Source organism: Manacus candei, unplaced genomic scaffold, assembly GCF_025592945.1.
Source record: "Manacus candei isolate 608988 ecotype Guabito, Panama unplaced genomic scaffold, ASM2559294v1 h1tg000034l, whole genome shotgun sequence".
NCBI classification, from domain to species: Eukaryota; Metazoa; Chordata; class Aves; order Passeriformes; family Pipridae; genus Manacus; species Manacus candei.
This window is the reverse complement of record NW_026138082.1, coordinates 1,061,903-1,083,046: the sequence shown is the minus strand read 5'-3', so window position 1 is coordinate 1,083,046 and position 21,144 is coordinate 1,061,903. Positions and strand designations below refer to the sequence as shown.

The following is a 21,144-nucleotide window of genomic DNA, read 5'->3' as shown; positions in this document are numbered from 1 at the left end:
CAACCCCACTGAGCAGCCTGTGCTTGATCACCCCTTTAGTAAATTGTTTTCTGATGTTTGAAGGGAACCTTCTGTGTTCCAGTTTGTGCCCATAGCTTCTTGTCCTGTCACTGGATACCACTGAGAATATCTTTCTTTGCAACCCTCCTTCAGATATTTATATATTGTGATTACATCCTCTTTGAGCCTTCTCCAGGCTAAAGAGTTCCAACTCTCAGCCTTTCCTCATAAGAGAGACGCTCCAGTTCCTTTGTCATCTTAGCAGCCGTTCCCTGGACTCTCTCCAATAGCTCCGTATCTCCCATACTGAACTAAACATTCTCCTTTATATAAAAACCCCCTTTATTTTCACTGCAGTTTGAGTTAAATCTCATGAGGCAGTACAGTGCTAAAACACTTGATGTACTGATATGTGGGAAATTCTTTAAAACATTGTTGTGGGTTAACTGTGTCTGACAGTTCCAGACCCAGCCACTCACTCTCTCCCTTGCAGGGGAATAGGAGAGAGAATCAAAAGGCAAAAAGTGAGAGAACTTGTGAGCTAAGATGAAGTTTAATAGGGAAAGCAAAGCGGCATGCACAACCAAAAGCCTATATGGAATTAATTAACTTCTTCCCATGAACCAGCAGGTGTTCAGCCATCTCCAGGAAGGCAGGGCTCCACTAAACCTCATAGTTACTTCATAAGACAAATGCCATAACTCTGAATGTCCCTGTCTTCTCCACTTCCTCCTTTTTTCTCCAACTGTTGTTGCTGAGCACGGTGTCATATGGTATGGGATATCCTTTGGTCACGTTGGGGTCAGCTGTCCCAGCTGTATCCCCTGCCAAACTCTTCTGCACCCCCAGCCTACTTCCTGGGCAACCAGTCTGAGAAACAGAAGGCCTTGATACTGTCTAAGCTCTGCTCATTAATAGCAAAACATGAGTGTGTTATCAATGCTGTTTTGGTCACATATCCAGAAGAGCACTCTGTGAGATCCTATGAAGAAAATTAACTATTCCAACCAAAACCAGTACAAGCATAGAAAGTAAGAAGGAATGAACCAGTGAAATGTGCTACAGAGTTGAAGCTGAAAAGGAGCATCAGTACAAAAGTCATGCAAAATGTACAGGGTAAAGTGGGCTGCACCAAGTCTGCACTGGGACACAGCAAGGTTGTGTTCCTGGGATCTAAGACAAGGTAGTTTTGCTCTGTCATGGGAGTTTCTAAGAACATGGGAACTGGGAAAAAACTTGAGTGGGTATGTCTACTGCAGGATACCTGCCACTATTGAGGCACCCATGAAGGTGGTTATACACTAAATAGAAGAAGGATTTCTAGTAGAACTCCAAGGAAGTAGTGCCACTGACCATGCTGATAGTTGCTCAGATACTGGCTTTTTCAAGGCAAAGCAAATCTGATCAGTCTAAAATATTCAGTCTGAAGTTCATTCAGTCTGTACTGAACACACTCCTGTGTATGTTTGTGTTAGTCACTCGCTCACAGTATCCTTCCTTCTGAGGACTTGATTGTATCCATTATTAATCAACTTCTGAATGATGCAAAACACATCTTGTTCGTGATCAGAAGTGCCATCTTCACTGTGCTTTACCTTGTACCCTATTGGAATGATTGGGACAATAGGTGACTCTGTCACCTGCTGGGCAGGGGATCTGATAGCACTACTTTGATGTCAGAATACTAACCTGAGTGGGGCTTTTTGTTGTTTTTAGGTTTGGGGAGCTGCTAAGGTTCCACTCTCTCCCCACTTCCAAAATGCTGAGATGTTTTACTGAGGGCATTACTTGCAGTGATTTATCAGTTACTGATGTCCACTTTCTTCTGGACACTGGTGAAATAGGATGGGGAAAGACGATACTGGAATGGCAGCTGACTCAAAAGATGTCGACTCCCCCCCTGCTTCATGGCACATGTCTCCCAGTTTTGCTGTATTTTTGCATTTTATATTATTGGCACTATTTAAAATTTTTACGTAAAAAACCTAACCTCTGTAGTACCAAGCACTAATAAGTTAGTTGCAGTAGTTTACAGAAGAATTGGGCAGAGGCAATTTTGTCTCAATCTGTACATTGCCATTTTCTCTCTGCAGAAGCTGCTGTCTGATGAGAGGTTTGTATCCGTGGAAACAGACTCAGATGAGAAACAGTTGCTTAATCAGATGCTGAATGCCGTCAAAGTGACTCCTTCACTCAATGAAGACCTGCAAGTTGAAGTGATGAAGGTTAGTGTTTCACACACATCAGTGATTGCAACAGAGGCCGCATGAATCAATGCTGGGGTTAGCAAATAAATTAGCTGTTGCCGTGGAAATCTTCATTTTAGGACGGTATTTGATTCCCTTCTTCCTGGTGGCAGATGTTGGTTGGTTTCATTTCTACTTCGTTTGTGTTTCCCTGATTAAATAGGAGATAGTTTGTATTAAGAGTCAGTACACTGATGGTTCCAGTTTTAGCAAACTGAAACAGGACAGTCAATCTGTTCCATGGGAGTGCACAGATAAATGACTTGCAGATTTGTTAGTTTGTTATTGAGCTTTAGTGGTCATGAGGTGGGCTGTGCATGCTTGTAATTTTGTATTGTGTGTGCATAGGTGCTTTGTAATTAGTTAGCTATATTTTCTCTTTGTAAAATGCTAATGATGAAGCACAATTTGTTTAAGCACCAAAATGTCACTGGACCAGTGCATAAGGGAAATAATTGTTTTGTAAACTCAGGGAAAACTTCCATTTCTAGAAATGCTTTAGTATTCTCCTGTATGCATGTTAGGAAGCTCAGCTGCCAGGAGGTATTGTTTTGGATTGGAGGGGATGTCAAATTTCCCTGCTCTGTCATTGGGTTGGTTGTATGACTTGCCATTACTGTAATAAAAAAGTGACTTCCAATTACTGTAGTATTTGTGTGAAGCAAGATGATGATGGACTGTTCTCAGATGTTTGAGTGTAAACTTTGTACTGCAAGGTTTGTTTGCTATAGCTGATCATCAGTTGAAAACCATTTTGGAACGAACCTGCTGGTCCTTTTTGCATGTTCATAATACCTAAAACTGAGTGATATATTTGGATCTACTCCTTGACCGTTCTTTACTTCTAAGTACATAGACTAGCTACTTTGTTTCTTGCATGTGACATTTTTGTTCAAATGAACATATGTTATCCACTCTGAAACTGTTCTGTACTAGTTGTACTCTTTAGCACTAGAGGTTACTGCTTGGGTGGAATATGCCCACAGTGTCATAACATGCAGAAGGGTGAGCCTAGCAGCAGAAAAAAAGGGAGTATTTGAATGGACTGTTACCTGTTTTATGGAGCAGGTTTCTGGGTACAGTTTTAACTATGACACTCAGATCTACATTTCTAACCCAGCATGCCTCTTTCCTGCTCTTTTGTCTCTGAAGTGGGAAAGAGGAAGAGTTAAGAATTAGCAGTACTGAACCAACAGGTCTCTTGCTATGCATTAATTTTTTGCAAGTTGCTTTTTTTACATTCTTGAGTGTTGCAGATTCATTATCTGCATGCATACTGTTTATTTGAAAGTCCTGGCATACATCTGTCAGAAATTGCCCCTACACTAAGAATGTGAGCACTGTATTTTGCTACAGTTATGTGAACCTATCTTCTCAAGTTGTCTTGATATGTGAGAAGCCAAAAAAAAGAACTGAGAAACCTTCAAAACTTGTAACCACAGAAAACCCAAGCCAAAACATTGTATTTATGTATACTTCTTTTTTCCTGGTTTTTTTTTTTTTTCAGTTTCTGTTTGGGCACAAAAGAGAACAGGGAACATAATTTCACTGAGCGAAATCTTGATGTACAAATGTTTTCTGGCTAAAAGCACTGTGAAATGCATGCATGGTAAAATCAGGCTACAACTTTACATCCTGAGAACAAAGCAAAATTCTATTGACTTAAATATTTGAAGAAAGCAGAGGACCAAAACATATTATAATCAGGACAATTAAAACTCAAAGACAGTGGATTTGAGCCTTGCCTGAAAGTCAAATCAGCGGACATCTCTTTACATTGTAACCTGAAGGTTACAGATGCCATTGCAACACTTGAAAATGTTGTAACTAATGCAGGCCTGATGAATGGCTAAAGCCTTCAGGGAGTTTTCTAGCAGCTGGTCTCAGCAATGTGTTTATATCCCTGGATCTGCTAAAATGTGTCCTCAAGGTAGCGTATGATTGTACATCAGACTGTGTTATTCCATCTGGAGGAGATTAAATATACCTTTATCTAGTGCAGATAGATATTAGACACTCCTGAGTGTGAGCAAGTTTGTGTGAAACTGGATCAGCTGTGAAACTGGCCTAGTTCTTTGCGCCTTGCTGCACAGTTGTACAGATCTCACAGGTATTAAGAGTGCAACCATCAAAAGTTACACAGAAGACTTTATTCATGCAAAATCAATGTGAAAGTAGATGTGCAGTAGTACTTCACTGCAATTTGCTGGTAAGCTCCTAAATCACTTAAATATGTGTGTTTGGGTTTTTTTTTTAATCCTATCCAGAATATCTCCTGTTATTCCCAGTAAGAGTACACCAGAAAGTCACGCTTCACACACTATCCAAAACAAACATTTTGAATATTTATTTTAGTGGTTTGTTGTCACCGACATGTATTACAGATGGAGGTGTGAAAGGATTTGATTGCCTGAGGAGAGCATTCTGTAAAGGTTTTTACATTCAGATTGCTGCAAGTTGGAATTGGCAGTGGAAGGGAGAACACAGGAGAGAGGTGTAAGTGCGATTAGTTGCCTCGCTTGACACACTTTTGGAACCTGATAAATGCTGTTATCAAGGGCCAGCAGTAGACTGCAATGGAATAGAGTAATTGTAAGGGTTGTTGTAAATAAATGCAGAGGAGTGCTAGCTGGACCTCTTCTGGCACTGAGAAAAGCAAACAGTTTAGGTCACTGTTGTAAAAGTGGAAGGGCACTGACTAATTTATGGCTAGGTACCAAATTCTCTTTATTTTTAAGGATGAGTGTCATGGCATGCTCAGCAGATTCCCAGTTTGGAGGATCACAAAACCAGCATGCCAACAATGTTCAGACTTAAGGGCCAGGGCTGGGGGCTGTGCTGGAGTGCATCCTGGGCAACCAGGGAAAATTTATACTACCCAAATGCAGTTGTCAAGAACTCAAAGCCTTCCCCTCTCGCAATATCTCTCTCCACTGCGTTAGATGAGGTACCTCTTACCGTTTTTATGAACTTTGATTTAAAGTGGAATTTTACTTTTTGTAATAAGCAAATATTAAACTAAATTCCAGGTTAGGGACTGCTGTTGTTATCTCTAGTTCTTCTAAAATACCAGTTGTGGATTGCACCTTTCTTGTAGAGGTTTCGTATAGAATGGTTATGTGGGGAAATTCCCCCCTTGGATTTCCAGAGTAGAAATGATACTGTGACATCTTTATTTTTTTTCTTGTAGGACACTCTTATTATTACTAAGCACTGTGTAATTCTTATGTCAACAGCACTTTTATGCCCAAAAGAAGGGAGTGGTCTTTTCAGTGGGGAAGAGGGAAAGGCTATGGTTTCTCTTCAACACAAGTAGGCACCTATAACAAACACAGGTGTACTAACTGGATTTGATTTGCCACACACCAGAGCAAACTGTCTGGTGTATATAAATTTTGCATTCAGACTTGCATGTTATTTAACTGCTGAGCCAAATATTTCTTTATAATACCTCAATGACTATGTGGTGTGTGTATTCTATGCCACATGTGTTTTCTCTGTACCTCTGATGTGTTTTATGACAGAGATTTATTAGTATTTCCAGACTGGGGACTAAACTGAGGTTATTTAGGTGCTTTAATTTATATTACAAGATACTGTGAAAAAGGAAATCCAGAAGGTGTGACCAAAGGAAACAGTGTATCTGACACAAGACCGCTTCAGTATTCTCCTTTGCTGTTGCCATGATACTTTGCTGTCAGACTGAGGAGCCTTCTAATATATGTATTACCAGTTTGTGTTTTTACTATGCTCAACTGATTGTACCAATGGAAGGGAAAATCACACAATCATACAGTACCTTGCTGATGTTCTTCTTGTAATACATCAATAGCTTAACTGCAGTTTCAAACAGAATAATCTAAATATTTATACTTGTATATTTTCATTACAGTATTCATGGAGGAAGAGATATATTGATCAGTAATCAAATTCATTGTTTTATCAATGACTCACTGCTTTATTTATAGAGTTACAGATGTATAGAAAAAATCAGGGGGGCAGTAATTTAGCACTTTCCTTAGATGAACACAGTCATGCAATATGACTGGCCCAGAAGTGGGAAGAATTTCGTTGTGTGACATGGTGCCATGTTATAATTGAGTGAAATGCAAGGCTATATCTCATGTCGATGAGTGGGACATTTTGTTGACCTGAAGCACTGGACGAACAAGCAAATAAGACAGTCTGCAGAAGAAAGGGGACGGTTTCCGGATTGAGGATTAATATCATGCATTTGGGTTTGGCTGTGGATTCAGGGGATTCTGATTTATTTTTTTTTTCCCCTGGCTTGATGCTTTTAAATTCTAGTTTCAGATGTTTTTAAAATGGCTGAAGTACTTCTGCTTCATGCTATTAGACCTTTGCTTGCAGGAACACATATAGTATTGGCAAAAGCACTATCAGATATTGTCAGATTGGCAGTGGAAAAAGGAAACTAGGAAACTAATCTATAACTAAGTCTCTGGATTGTAGTCCCTTCCAGCCTCAACAATTCTGTGATTTTTTTTTTTTTCTCACTTTGATTTTTTGGTAATTTTTCGTCAGTAACCCTGACCCTAAAATGCATTTTCTTCTGGAAAGGCTCCTGGAAAAACTGGAATTCAGCTTTGAACGTAACTGTGGCAGCGAAGCAGATGAAATCAAATATGAAGGAAGTGGATAGTATGGAAGGAAACCAAAACAATAGGGACTGTTTGTTTGGGTTTTTTTTCTTCTTTTTTTCTTTTTCCTTTATTCTCACTAATGTTATGGTCCCTTTCATTTATAAGCTGACAACTTTTTTAATAATGCCATTCCTCTCTATCCGTGAGAACATTATTCTCAAATAACAACAAAAACAAGTTTAATAAATAATTGCAAATTAGTAGATGAGTCCTCACACAGAAATAAGTTCTCCAGAGAAACCAGATACACTGTAATGTAATGGAAACTAACAGTAAACAGGTTGTTCTTAAAAAAAAAGGGCATGATTGGTCATTTAAAATTTCCCTTTCTACTGCATCCTCTTGTTTTCTTCAGTCCCAGATAAAACTTTGTCATGTAGTTCAATGCATGTCAGTTCTGTTTGCCCAGATTTCCCAAGAAATTTACAGCTTGCAAGACTGAAATTTTCAAGCATGAAAGAGAATAATGACCTTTTGTGAAAGAAACTCCAGTTTTCTGATTTGGTGGGTTTTCAAATATTTTTGCTTTATTTCACTGTTTTAATTAATGGGGTTATGATATGCTGGACATGTTATGAATATATACTATGTTTCTGTCAGTGAAGCTTGCAAGTGTTTGTTTCTTATTACCTCTGAGAAGACTTCACACATTTGAGTCACAGCTACTCTACTTGTAGTGGGTTTTGAATAGACTTGAGGATTGTTTCGAATCTTCCAGAGTGGCTTGAGAGAGAGAAGACTCTTCTAGTTCTGGTTATTTATCTATTGTCCATGATGAACAGCTATTTCATTTAGTAAAGGTTAATTTATTCCCAGTGACTCCAAATTGGATTTGTTAGTGGATTAGGTGTACTTCTTGCTGATGGGCAAAATTTTAGTGATTTTTCTTCTGCAGGCTTTCAGTGAGGAGTCAGCCAGAAGTTTTTTTTAATCTATGAATGAGGTTTAATCAACCATTGTTAAATCTGCTGTGTCAAGGCAATCTTTTTTCTTTGCCTCTGATCGATTAATACAGCATTTGGGAACTCTCCAATAATAATAGTAGACAGCTCTTTTTGTGATTTCAATTTTCATTTCAGATATATTCAGAACTGAAATCTGAATTAGAGTTCTGTGGTTAAACTTAGTTTGTGTAAGGACAGACTGTCTTTGGGTTGGGTATTATCAATTTCCGAGATTGCTACCACAATGGTTTAAAGATGCAAAGTGCTGAGTCATATCCTAGTTTTTATTAATTTATTTTCTGTAGTGACTAATTGATAAGGCCCCAGTTATGGTGTCAAATTAGTAACTTGAAAAGGTCACTATTGAAGATCTACAAGGAGTTGTAGAAAGGTTTTTTTGTTTGTTTGTTTTGGTGAGTTTTGTATTGGTTTTTGGGAGTTTTTTGTTCTTAGTTTTTTTAACAATTGTAGTTGACCTGTTTTAGGTTCTGCACATCCACATTGTTACAGGTTCAGGGAGGTAGTCCTGATCTGATGCAAATATTGAATTAAGTTGGATTGTGCTTGAGCAACCAAGCAAAACTTATGGTTAACTTTTTCGGAAACTTGTCAGGAACTTTGTTGCTGTTGAGCTGGTCTTTTGCCTTCAGTCACAAAGAATAACTTATATTATGTATTTGAAAAGTTGTTCCAAACTGATCCAAAATGTTGGCAGAATGCAACTGCAAAATCCCAGCCTTTGTGGATGATTATATTCTGCAGCTTTTTCTTGAATACTAGTAAATGAGCTGATCACTGTAATAAACTCTTGGAGATATATATGGTCTCATTGTTTTAAGGTTAATATTTATGAAATATATCCTTCCACATGCAGTTTGGTTATGCTTAGTAGAGTATAATGTATGACTGTTCTGCTTTGTCCTGAACTGTAAAATCAAATGGAGGAGGAAAATGGACTGAAACAACTTGGATTTAAAGGTATGTGTAAACTATGTTGTTCCCTGTGCAGCCCCTTTGAGGCATGGCATAATAGTTTTATATAGGAGTAAAGACAGTGATTTCTCTGCCCATTAAAAATAAAAATTCATTGGTGCAGCAGTAAAAATATAACTGCTAAATGGAAATGGAGAAGGAAGACTGTTATTATCAGGATGGGAATCAGCAATCCAATTGCTGATACTTGCTGTAAATCTATGTATTTTAGTTAATATAGAATTTTGGAATAAGAGACCATTTTATCCCCTCAGTATATTTTATGCACTGCATTAATGCAAACATTTTTCAACATTACTTGCAATATAAATTTCAGTCCAGTCATGTTCTAAGCAGAGATGGACTATGTTTTAAATAAAGTAAAAAATAAAAACCATTATGCAGCTTTAATTGCATGCCTTAGTCCTGAACTGGTTTAAAATCTGTATTAATGAGAAAAAAAAATTAAAATGCTGAAGATTTATAGAACAAAGTTTCGCCTGAATGTGCATTAGTTCTTGTAACAGTAGTGCCTGATATGAGCTTTTATAAGCAATAACTGATTTTTTTTTCCAGTCCATAATTCAGAGATGTGTTAGCATCAGCTCTGTTAAAGAGAGGATTCTGTAAAGACTTGTACAATGTCATGCAAATAAGATCCTTTTCTAAGATCAGTCCTGCTGAGGAAAGCTAAATCGAGTTCTTAGTGCTTAGGCTTTTCATAAATTAAGTTGATGTAATGTGGGCCAACTACAAAACCAGATTCTCTGGGGTTTGCTTCTCTCTTTTTCTGGTTATTTTTAAAAGTTATTTTTTTCATGTGCTTAGTTATAAGTAACCAGGTTAATTCCAATGGATTTAAGTGACCTACCTTGTGTGCTTCAAGATAAGCTTATCCTTTCCCAAGTTAATTAGAACTATGATAAATACCTAGTTCTGTGATTAAAGAACTCCCTTGGTTCTTAGGTGCCTTGTCACTGTAGCAGAAACCAGTCTTAAGTTAAATAGCTGAGCTTTCTTCTAAAGGGATGCAAAAGGAAGCGGTGGATTCTCCGTCCCTGGAGGTTTTTAAGATGAGACTGGATGTGGCACTTAGTGTCATGGTCTGGTAACCACGGCGGTAGTGAATCAAGGGTTGGACTTGATGATCTCAGAGGTCCCTTCCAACCTGGTTGATTCTATGATTCTATGATTCTACGAAAAGAATGACAGTGGTAGTGGCCTGAATGTGGCCAAATCAATACTGGATAGGAACTGCCTAAGCCAGTCAGTAGTGAATGCAGTGTCTCAAAAATCAAACCTCTCTTCGGGATCCAGCTTTTTCTCAGTACCTTTCTGTGCTTGAATTTATATCCCTGAACAACCTCTGTGGGTTTGGGCAGACATATAGCTTTAAAAATCTAAGCAAAGGGCTGGTCACGTCTCTTGAAAGATTTGCAGGATAGAAAAGTAGGCTTAGTTTCTTGCCTGAAGAAATTCCAATGCAAAACTTTTAGCTGTCTCAGTACTATGAGGTTATGAAAGTGTTTTCAGATAGAGAAGGTGCTCCTTCTGTCACATTGGAACTGGTGTGGCATAATCAGAACCATTGGCATCAGCACAAAAAGTAGCAAGTCCCTAGCTCTGGAAAGTGTAATTTCACACCTGTCCAGAATGGAAGTACAAGTTCTTGCAGACTTCCTTTAATCTGAGACACATACCAAGAACCTGGAGACCAGTTAACCATTAAGAAAGTTAATTGGAAAGACATTGTATATTCACAAACCCAAATATAGAAACTCTTTTAACTTTCATATATTGCCTATTAATCTTTTCCCTGCTGCCAGACATTAACGGTTACTGGTGGTGACAGTGCCAAGTTCTGTCAGCCAAATTGTCCACACAACAGTGACATTGAATGGTCACTTGCCGTAGCTTTTGTGTGTAATTATACACATATATTATGCATGTATTATACACATCCAGATGTGCCACAGCTGTGCACAGATGCACCCAGATTAGACCTTCTCTGCTTATGAGCTTCCCATGATGAGGACCACTGACACTACATAGCAGTTAATCCTGTCTAGTCCTGGGGCAGCTGAGGAGAAAACTTGTGTTCTAATAAGCTGTTCTGACACTGCCAGCCAGCTCCTTGAGTCCTCTTCCCTAGAGCTCCTCATGTGTGTCTTCTGTGAGAGAGGAGAAAGATACCAAAACTTCATGTGCCATAGTGGTTGGTATTGCAACCACGAAACCAGCTTATCTGGCTTTTTAATATCACTTTTCTGGATCAGATTGGGATATGGTCTGGGATAGGGTGAAATCTTCTGGCTGGCCAAACAGCCTGTGCAGCCTCACTTCTTAGGTTGTCTTCAGGCTAACTTCTTGCCAGTTAGTCTAGTGACTTGAAACAGTAAATTTAAATCCACTGTTCTAACGTACAGTGCCACACAGAACATCTCCCTGATACAGTTTTGGTGGAACCTTCCATGTATCTGAGTGCAAGGGAGTTGTCTTCTCTCTCCCCTGCCCCAAAAATTCTCTTGTTGTCAAGAATAAATGTCAGAATTTTCCACCCAGTGGATATACCCAGTCTTTTTTTCCTTGACAGCTCTGTGTTTACTTACATCCATGTGTTGACATACTTCTGAATAATTTTGATAACAGATGCATTTTTATTATTATTATTATAATATGCATTATGCATTATTTTATTATAATAACTTCATTTTTATTAGGGAACTCTTTAAACTTTTTGTTGGTATTTTTCAGTTTGGTATTTGTCCTTTTTCAGTTTTGTTTTACTGAGATTTGTATATTCTAATTCATAAAGTAGTGTAGTATACCTAAATAGGCTGTAAAGGGGGAAATGCCATCCTAGTGCTGCTAGTCAACCTTTTTCTTTAATTTACCCTGCCTTTAGTTGCTATAATTCTAAAGATAAAAGCTCCTGTCATGTATTGTAAAATACTCTGAAGTATCGATTAAACCTTAAATAATATTTTTCCCTTCTACAACTGCACAACATGAGCAGGAGTTTCACTTGGTTTCATACCACCATGAACAGTGTTCAGCAGAAGTTCTGTTTTAGTCCAGTGAACTAAATGGGCATTGTCTTCTCAGAGCATTCAGCTTGTCACTACTGATGATATGTGAGGTGCTCCTGTACCAAATACAGTCCTTATGTCTGAAGCCCTGATGCATTCATAATGCTGAGCAGCATTTATGGGTTTACTAATTCATAGGAGACACACTCTCTCTTTATAATTAAAATCTGCTGTTTTGTACAGGGATACATGATGACAGAGTGTACATGACTTCATTAATACATTTGTTTCTCCTGCCCTTGTTTTCCTTCAAGGCCAAAGAGTGCAAAATGGGCAGGTTTCCAGTTATTCTGACAATAGGAGGACATCTCCCTTCCAAACTATTTTGCAGAAATACTAGATGACTGCTTTAAATGTCAAACTACTGAATGAGATAATAGTCCTGCCTTGTCTTCTTTTAGAGTTTTTCCCTACGGGGCAGGATTTCACAATCACCCCATGACACATTGTATCCAAGTTTACAAGCCTGCAAGTAAAGTAAATCAGGAAAGGCTTCTATTATGAATCCCATGAAGAGATTAGAGGTGGCTGCAAAATTGTTTTGTTTGTAAATTGTTAAGTTTTATACCTTTTCTCTCTTTCTTGGGGATACTACTTGCTTTCTTATGTACACCACAGTGTTTGTTTGACATGCCTCCTCCATAAGCTCTCCAATGCGACAATTGCTTTATACTACAAGTATGTGCAAAGCACTTGGGGAACGCTTAGCAGCCTTACGATCTAAAAACATTCCCTCTTTTTCCCTTTTTGAGAGATCATAGAATCATAGAATAGTTTAAATTGGAAGAGACCTGAAAGCTCATCTAGTTCCAATGACCCTGCCATGAGCAGGGACACCATCCACTAGACTAGGTTGCTCAAAGCCCTGTCCAACCTGACCTTGAACACTTAATCTCTCTTAAAATATGGGATCATACAGAATCACAGAATGGTTCAGGTTGGAAGGGATGACAGTGGGTTGTCTGGTCCAACCTCCCTGCTCAAGCAGGATCATCCTAGAGCACATGGTATAGGATGGATAGATATTGTAATGTCAGTTTAATTACATTGCTATCCAAATGTTGTACATTTTGTGCCAATTCACCTTCACTGTGGCATCAGAAGCAGGATTTTTTGGTTTTGTTTCTACTTATGAAAATTACCCATGCATGTGCTTTTATACTACAGTTGGTACCCTGGGACTCCAGGGAGTAGGAATTGTATATCTTGTTCCATGACAGTCAGAGCTTTGAAAGTAGTTAAAATAAATACTTTCATAATGGATAAGCCATTTATGGAAATATGATCTCATTCAGGCATTTGCAAGATAATGCGAACCAAGTAAAAAATCCTGGGGGTTATGTGACTTTGAAACTACCTCTACAGTCATATAAATTCCTTCTTTAAAAAAAAAGAAAAAGGAATAAAATGTGGTTTAGAGTCCACACCAATCAGTAAAAGCTGATTTTCAATTTTGTTTTATACTGGAATTGCTTTGTAGTTACTAGGAATTGCTTTGTAGTTTTGTTTTTGCTTTCCCTACAAGTGGTGTCAAAACCAAAATGTCATTGCCCAAGAAAGCCTATCTTTCTTTTCTTTATTTTTTTTTTTAAAAACAGACTGTTTGAATTAGTGTCATGAGTAGTTAAGCAGCCTATGGGATATACTATCTGGAGACTCAGTGTTCTTAGTGGATCTGAATGATTAAGTTTGGTTTTGTTTGTTTGGTTTTAATCCCGTTTTTCATCTTGTAATTTAAAAGAGAAGCCTGCTGTCTTCCTGTTTGTTCCACATAAATGGGAAAACATGCAAGTGTCTGGATCATTGCCAAGACTGTAAATGAGCCCTGCAGCAGTGCTGATGGGAATCATAGCTGAGAGCAGTTTTGTGTGTTGGTCAGAGACCGTGTTTCGGAACTTACAAATGACTTGAGGGAAGACCATAGCAGTGGGGCAAGCTAAGAATATACTGGCTGATAAACTTTGCTTCTGTCATTTGATTATATCAGATCATATGCCTTTTCTGTAGCTAATAGGTTCCCAGATCTTATTTTTTTGCAAAAAGTAGCAATCAAAACTTAGTAGTCTTTTTGCTGAATTTCCCTTTTGTTTCATAGCAAGGTTTTGATCATCACTTCCTCACTGCACTTGATATCTGGCCTTTCTGTCATTCACCTGTTACTTGCAGGTTTTTGGCATTTGTGACAGAAAGGATTAGGCATATATATATATGTGTGTGTGTGCAAACTTTTCGTTATTCAGCTCTATAAAGGAGGGGAATTAAATAAAAAAAAAAAAAAAAAAAAAGGAGAGGAAGAAGAGATTTGGAAGAGCAAGGGCTTAAAAGAGTGCCTAAACTGGCGTACTTCTATGTGTTGTAGTATATTGACTTCCAGGTTTCGATCTCTGGAAAGCATTAGATAATAGCACACTCTACAAAGCCAAGATGGGACAAGAGAGCAGAAAATCCCATGAAGCAAATGAGGTTTTATAAGTAGGGAAATTCAGGACAGACAAACCACTGGATAAGATTAGTCATGCTGTCCACTGCGGCTCTAAGCATGGTAAGAAGAGATTTGTCAGTGGGAGGTGAGAGTTGTCTGTCTCTCAGTTTCTGAACTGTGTTCTACACCTGTGTTTTACATAGCAGTGTCTGGAGAGTATAAATCACAGTTTTTTCGTTAAGTAATGCATATATATTTTTAGCCAGCTGTTGAGCTCTCACAGCTATTAGAAACATCAATAAAATTTCAGGTTAATTAACAGCTGAGAAAGTGAGGCCCAACAGCTGACTGTGTAGCTGGCCAGCAGCTTAGAATCCAGTTAATGCCAAACGAAATTGTTTGACTGTGTAGTTTTAAATTTCGCACGTATGTACTGAGCAGCAGATGAAAATAACAGCCCTTATAACTTATGTACTTATTAGCCAAATGAAATTATTGAGAGTTATTATAATTGACTGTTTACTTTTCTGTTATTCTGTAGAATTTGCTCTGTTGACAGGAAAAGACATATCACAGTTCCTTCTCACTGGTACCTGTCCATGTACCAGTAAATGATATGGATTGCAGAGACATTTGTGGAGTTCATATAAGAAGTACAAAGCACAGAATTCTTAATCGTTTGTAGTTAGAATTAGATTTATTTCTCTGGCAAGTTCAAGTGCTCTGTAGCTCATATCTCTCCTTTCAATAATGAGGTAGGCTTTGTAACACTTTTAAGATGAGAAAATCCATTTTGCCCATTTCAAAGAAAAGAAAAACCATGGAGAAGAAACTTGGCTCAGAAAGTTTGCTTTGCTGTAAGGGTAAATGCTAAATATCTAAAAAAGAGTTTCTAGTGCAGGACTATTGTACTTCTGAAGAGTAGTATGCCTTTTTTTATTGCCATTACCTCTAGTATTTATCCACACTATTTGGCTTATTTTTATGAAAGACTGAGAGTCAAGGCAAGATAACACATACAGGCAGCTGTAAAATTGCCATTACACAGTAGTTTTCTGGGAACACTTTTTATAGTAAAATCATCTTCTATAATAATAGGATCAAGCTCCTGATTGGTATTTTATTTACAAAATGAAGCAAACAATCAAACAAAAAAACCCCCAAACAACCTTGGAGTAAGCTGTGACATCTTGTAGTGAAATATGTTTTTTTCTGATGAGAAAAATATTTGTAAAGGTGTTGTGCATTTCAGTGTGTAGAAACTTTTCAGTCTGACTCTCAAAATGCAAAGAAGGTTATATATGTCTTTTTCCAGGAACATGTCACGCTCATCCATGGACAGGCTCTTCTGTACTTTGCTTGTAGCTAACAATCAGTAATGCTAACTTATCTGATGGCCCTAATTTCCTTGTGAAGCAGAGAACAGTAATTTTTAGGGACTGAGAAGTTGTAGGGACCAAAACATTAGTGTTAATGTGATTGGTGCTTGCTGGTACAATTATCCCAGGAAACTCATACTATTTCAGACCAAGCAAAACATAAATTCTGGCACTGGGTAAATTTTATGCTTTGAAAGAGAGAGAACAGTAGCTCAGACTCTCTGTCTTCTGTGAGGAAGGAGGGATTGAAAAGGAGGAAAGGAGACGGGGAGGACATCTCCAGATACTAAAGGCATCGCACCACGGCTCTCACCACATTGCCCCACTAGACATGGTAGATGATATCACATTCTCACTCTCCTTCTCTGTGAAGTAAGGTGTTAGATGGGACTTTTAGTTCTTATTCCTCTTGCTGAGTTCAAGACAGGACAAGCCTCCCCTCATTAATTGGGACTTATGAATTGTTTTTTGGATGCTCATTATCAAATGACTATAATACACTTACTGGAAATATCCTATGCTGGGAAATCCTCATGTCAGGCAGTGATTAATGGCTTGTCTCACATAATGCGTATCTATCTGTGACTCTTAAGTAATAACTTGTAGGCATTTTTCCTTCTTCCTTTGTTATACTAATAGAAATAAATTAAAGGCCTGATTATAAATCATGCAAAGCTTGTGGTTGAAATATGAACGGATTCTGACTCAAGGCCAAGGTTGATTGTCTTTCACACTGGGTTGTCTTTGGTGGTCATATGTAGGAGATAGCAATAAGTAATCCATTGGGTGTTACCTCTGGGGCCAACAGATGCAGCATCTCAGTTGGATCTCCTCTATCCCAGTAATACATGGTGCTAAGAAGCTTCTGATGCCTGCTCTAAAAATTGAAAGGATCTGTGGCACATGAGTGGGAAAGGGAGGCAATAACCAATGAAACAACTTTTTTCCTTCCTCTCTCTCTTTTTTTGCAAGGTCCTGCTCTGTATAACATATACCTCTACATTTGAATTGAATGGGAGTTCAGTGTTGAAGATTGCTGAGGTAAGTGCCTCTGTCATACCGTGGCTTGTGTCTCTTAACTTTTCCCTGCTACCTACAGCATGACTTCCTTACATAACGTGGAATTAGACCAGTCCAAAACATAACTACCATTCTCTAGTGTAAGAAATAGTTGCAAGTTGGGCAGGTTTGATGGGCTTGCATGGGAAGGCACTTTCGGAAATGGACCCATAATTGTATATTACAGTGTTGCACATTTACTACTCATATTTACTTTACTTTGCTTTTCTTCTTTATAAAACAGCACTGTGCTGATTTCTTACCTACTTCAAGCCTAAAACTAATGAAGTTTCCTCAAGAGAGGTGTATAAGCCATAGTGTGTCATGTTAGCAGAAGTGCCTCAGTGTGTCTTGTTAGTCTTTTTCCTAAAACATCTTAGTAAAAGATTTAAGCATGCCTGTAGATGTATGATGCTATTAGTCACTGCACTCCCTTTATTCCATTAGATTTTAGTCTGAATTAAATTGTGTAGGATCTTTTGTTGTAGAAAAACATACCTGCAGGTATATTAAGTAAGCTTTTATACGTGGGTGATATTTTTAGTGCATTTTGTAGCAAGCCACAGTGTTGTTTGTTCAGGTTAGAGAAGATGCACAGGAACGCTTACTCCTCCTGTGCAGCACACACTGTTGTGTGCAGAACGTATTATAAAATTATATTGTTAACGTGGTATGGGCAGAGGAAATGCCCATGAAAAAAATTAAAGATTATATATATGTCCTATACTCCAGGTGTCCGTAGACATATAGAGACTTGTTCCTTCTCAGGTTTTTGTTATTGTGGGTGGGACTTTTGTAAAAAAAGAAAAATCCCATGTGAAAGTAGCTCAATTTACCTGGATATTACAGTACTTTCCAAGTTTAAGAATATAATTGTCCTTGCGTTGTTCTACTGGAAGCTGAGAATGGGTCTGTAGAGATAACCAGGAACTGAAGAAAACAGCTTCTATTTTGTAACAAATGGGCTTTAAAAGTCCACAGTTCATGTACATGACATATACAGGAGAAAAAAAGGTAGTAATCGTTCCAGATTAGCACAGCTTTGGTTTCTCTTGGCTAGGTGAGACAGTAAGGTTTGCCTATGATACTGCAGCAAGGATGAACTGAATTGGTGTTTAAAGCAAGTCACAGTTCTTTAAGTTCTACTAAACCCTCTTTATCAATGTCCCAAACTGAAGAAAACAGATTGCTTCCCCTACTGCAGTTTTTCTCAGTGGACTTTCTAACATACAAGGCAAAAGTTGATGAATGCAGCTTAGTGCATCTCCTTGCTGTGGGTAAAGAGCTCTAGCTTAAATGAAGTACTTCCTGGGAAAAGTATTTGATGACTCTAAACCCTTCAGATTTTAATCTTTAAGAACACTGCCTAAGACTGGGGGGAAACGGTCAATCAGTCATGTTCTGTGTGCTATAAGCTGTATCAGAAATCATATTTTCTGTTCTCTGTGTAAATTTGGATAATAACAGGGCTGTTATTCATAAAAAGCATCCTGGAAAATGGCAGTTGTCTCTCATAGACAGACATTAAACACAGCTGTTCTTGGTAGTTGCACTTCACTTTCGTTCCCAAAGGCTATCCTGGCTCTTAAAAACCTTAGCTAGTGTACTGATACAAATTAGCACAGTGATGGTTCTTTTCTGTTACGGTGAACAAGAGCTCAACAGCAGGCAGATGAGGTGTGCCAGCAAAGCAAACAATACTCATTTCCTTCAGTGAATTGGAACAAACTGTAATACAGAATGTTCATGTTTCTATTTGGAGTGTTTGGAGGTACAGTTATTTTCCCCACACTCCTTGAGAAAGTACTGCCTCAGTGAATGCCTAGGTCATTCTAAATAGCAAATCTTACCAGGCACATACATGCTTCTTCCTGCCCAGGTTTTAGGTAAGGCAAAGACTTTAACAGCTGGAATCACTATGCCTTTGTATCTGAATTCTGCAATGAATAAGCAGTAGGAAACAGAAAATAATTTCTCAGTTTAGCATTTGGTTAACCTTCTGACTTGCTCTAAGGGAAAGGTGGCAAAAGGAGCTTTCTGTTCCAGTGCCCATGCTATCTGACATTTCTTTCCAAGTCAGTCCCTTAGTCCCTTTTCCTAGCCTCTGTAGCAAAGTAGTACTAGTACTCTGTAGCAAAGTGGGGCCACTGCAGAATTGGAAAGGTACTGCGTTTGTAACTGATAGAACTCTGTGAGGACTATCTCTGAAAAGCAAAGGTACAGTCTAGCCATTTTGCACTGCCTGATCACTTGCAATTCACGTGTACAAAATAATGGCATTCCAAATCTTTCTGAACCATATCAGCTTTAAATTAAGAAAGCATCCAACATGAAGAGTACTATCATTTGTGGCTTAAGTATTATTAGTATTGAAAATAGATTATTAGTATTAAAAATAAACTAAATCTTCCCCTGGGCACCTTCCCATGCTTGCACAGACACCTGCAAGAAAATTTAGTTCATGCTGTTTCTTGTTTTTATCTGTGTATCTGTTATTCCCCTGTACCTTTTGGAGGTTTGTTTTGTTTGACTCTGTTGTGTTTCATTAGCTAACCCTTCTGTGTTTTGCCCTTAGTTGTGTTTTGCATGCCATAGAGCTGGAAGTCCCCGAATGCATGAAATTATCAAAATGTCCATTACACGCCTCTTTGGAGCCCTGAGCTCTCGCATTTTTACTGATGCTTCTTCATCAATGACTTTTCAAAAGGTACCTTGCCCAACCATTTAGAGCACAGGCCTTCTGTAAGATTGGAGCTCAAGTGGACAGTATTGTTGCTTACTAGCGCACGTGGGGAGGGGAGAGAAGAAGGAGATATCAACCATGTTCTTTCCAGAAAGTCAGCCTACCTTTAAGAATGGTATTTCATCAATTAATTCAGGTACTCTAGAAGAAAACTTACAGCTTGAAAGAATGATCTCAGCAGCACTGGAATGGTTTGGCCTCTGCAAAAGGCTGTACATGGTTAATGGGCTTTTAGGGGTTTTTTTTGTCCATTGGAGTTCATGTGATAGCTGAACGATGGGCAGAGTTGGTCCAGGCCTTCTTTTAACTTAGAAGACCATCTTCATCACTGACCTTAAACTAAATAAAATCCTTTTAATATCTGGGGGGATCTTACAACCTCAAAAAAGGGCAATAAGAACGAGACATTCTGTCAGTTTGGTCCCTTTTATACTGCAAATGCATACAACTAACCCATTCTACTGTGTTGTCAAAAAAGATAATCAGTCTCAGGTTCTCATTTGCATAGTGTTTCTTGCATGAGATAACGAGCAACACACATACATTTGAAAACCTCTGGGATTCTCTCTCTCTGTTTAGTTGAGAAAGGGAAAATAAGGCAAGAGCTTCCATGTGTGATGTCTTGAATCACTCAAGATATAGTTTGTATTCAAGAAAAGTTGAAAAATTGGAGGATATTTACATCGCAGACATAGACTTGCAGGGGCTGGTTACAAGTAAGTATCAAGAAATGAACAATCAAATCCACATTTAATGAATTATCTACAGAGCAAGGCAAGTGCCAAAATCACTTGTATTTGACAGGAGACTTTGCCAGTTTTGCCCTACCATTCTTGCAGCTGTGAGACTGATGAATTGCATGCTGCTTCTAGATACTACTTACTTGGTTTTTTATGCTGCTGAAAACTTCTAATGTGCTAATAAAGCAATAGTAAGGAAGGCTGACTATCTGCATGCGAGAGACCTTGGTATGGATACCTCCTAAAATGTGTTACTGGTAAGTTACAGTTCATATCTTTGTACTGCTATCTTGTTTCCTTATCAGGTTTGCATTGAGACATATGTATCTAGCTGTCACCAGCGGAGCATTAACACCGCTGTGCGGGCAACCCTCAGCCAAATGTTGAGTGACTTGACTTTACAGTTACGACAAAAGCAAGAAAACATGGTGAGCCTTCTGGCATCAACAAATGGTTCCATGTCCATGGCTGCATACCTTTTTGTTTCTTTGAATGCAGTGTGTTGTACTGGCTTGTTGTGCCTTATGGCTTTTATTTGATACTTCTGCAATTAATCCTGTTTAAAAGCTTTTTTTTGGGCTTCGACTCTGCCTGCCTCAGAGCAACCTATTGGAAACTCAGCTCTCACATTGTCAGCTCTGGTTGACTGATTTTTATTTTTTTTTTAATTTTTTTTTCCCCCTTCCATTAAACAAAAGAGGCTTTATTCTGACATCAGACTGCCTTGGCCTTTTCCATTCTTTTGTTTTCTTTGCTTCTTTTCCTAAGATTCATTGAAATCCTTCTGCTAAAAGTTTTTGCATGACAAATATTTACATAAAGAAAAAAAAATTCTCAACTAAGGAAAGTGTAATTGAGGTTTTTCTTCTACTTTTTTAATAGAAGA

The 21,144-nt window shown here is 38.3% G+C and overlaps 1 protein-coding gene across 5 annotated transcripts in view; it reads left to right on the top strand.

The window, feature by feature from the left end:
* The window catches only part of ARFGEF3 (ARFGEF family member 3), an 88,854-nt gene that overhangs the window by 15,804 nt on the left and 51,906 nt on the right, over positions 1-21,144 (top strand). Inside the window, exons 4-7 of one of the 5 annotated variants that reach the window (XM_051792477.1) lie at positions 2,094-2,225; positions 16,689-16,757; positions 19,351-19,482; positions 20,564-20,686. In XM_051792477.1, the coding sequence (XP_051648437.1) occupies positions 2,094-2,225; positions 16,689-16,757; positions 19,351-19,482; positions 20,564-20,686 (456 nt within the window). Of the gene's footprint in view, positions 1-2,093; positions 2,226-4,660; positions 4,743-16,688; positions 16,758-19,350; positions 19,483-20,563; positions 20,687-21,144 lie in introns of those variants that run through there. The other 4 variants (XM_051792481.1, XM_051792479.1, XM_051792478.1 and 1 more) reach the window with 4 other exon arrangements.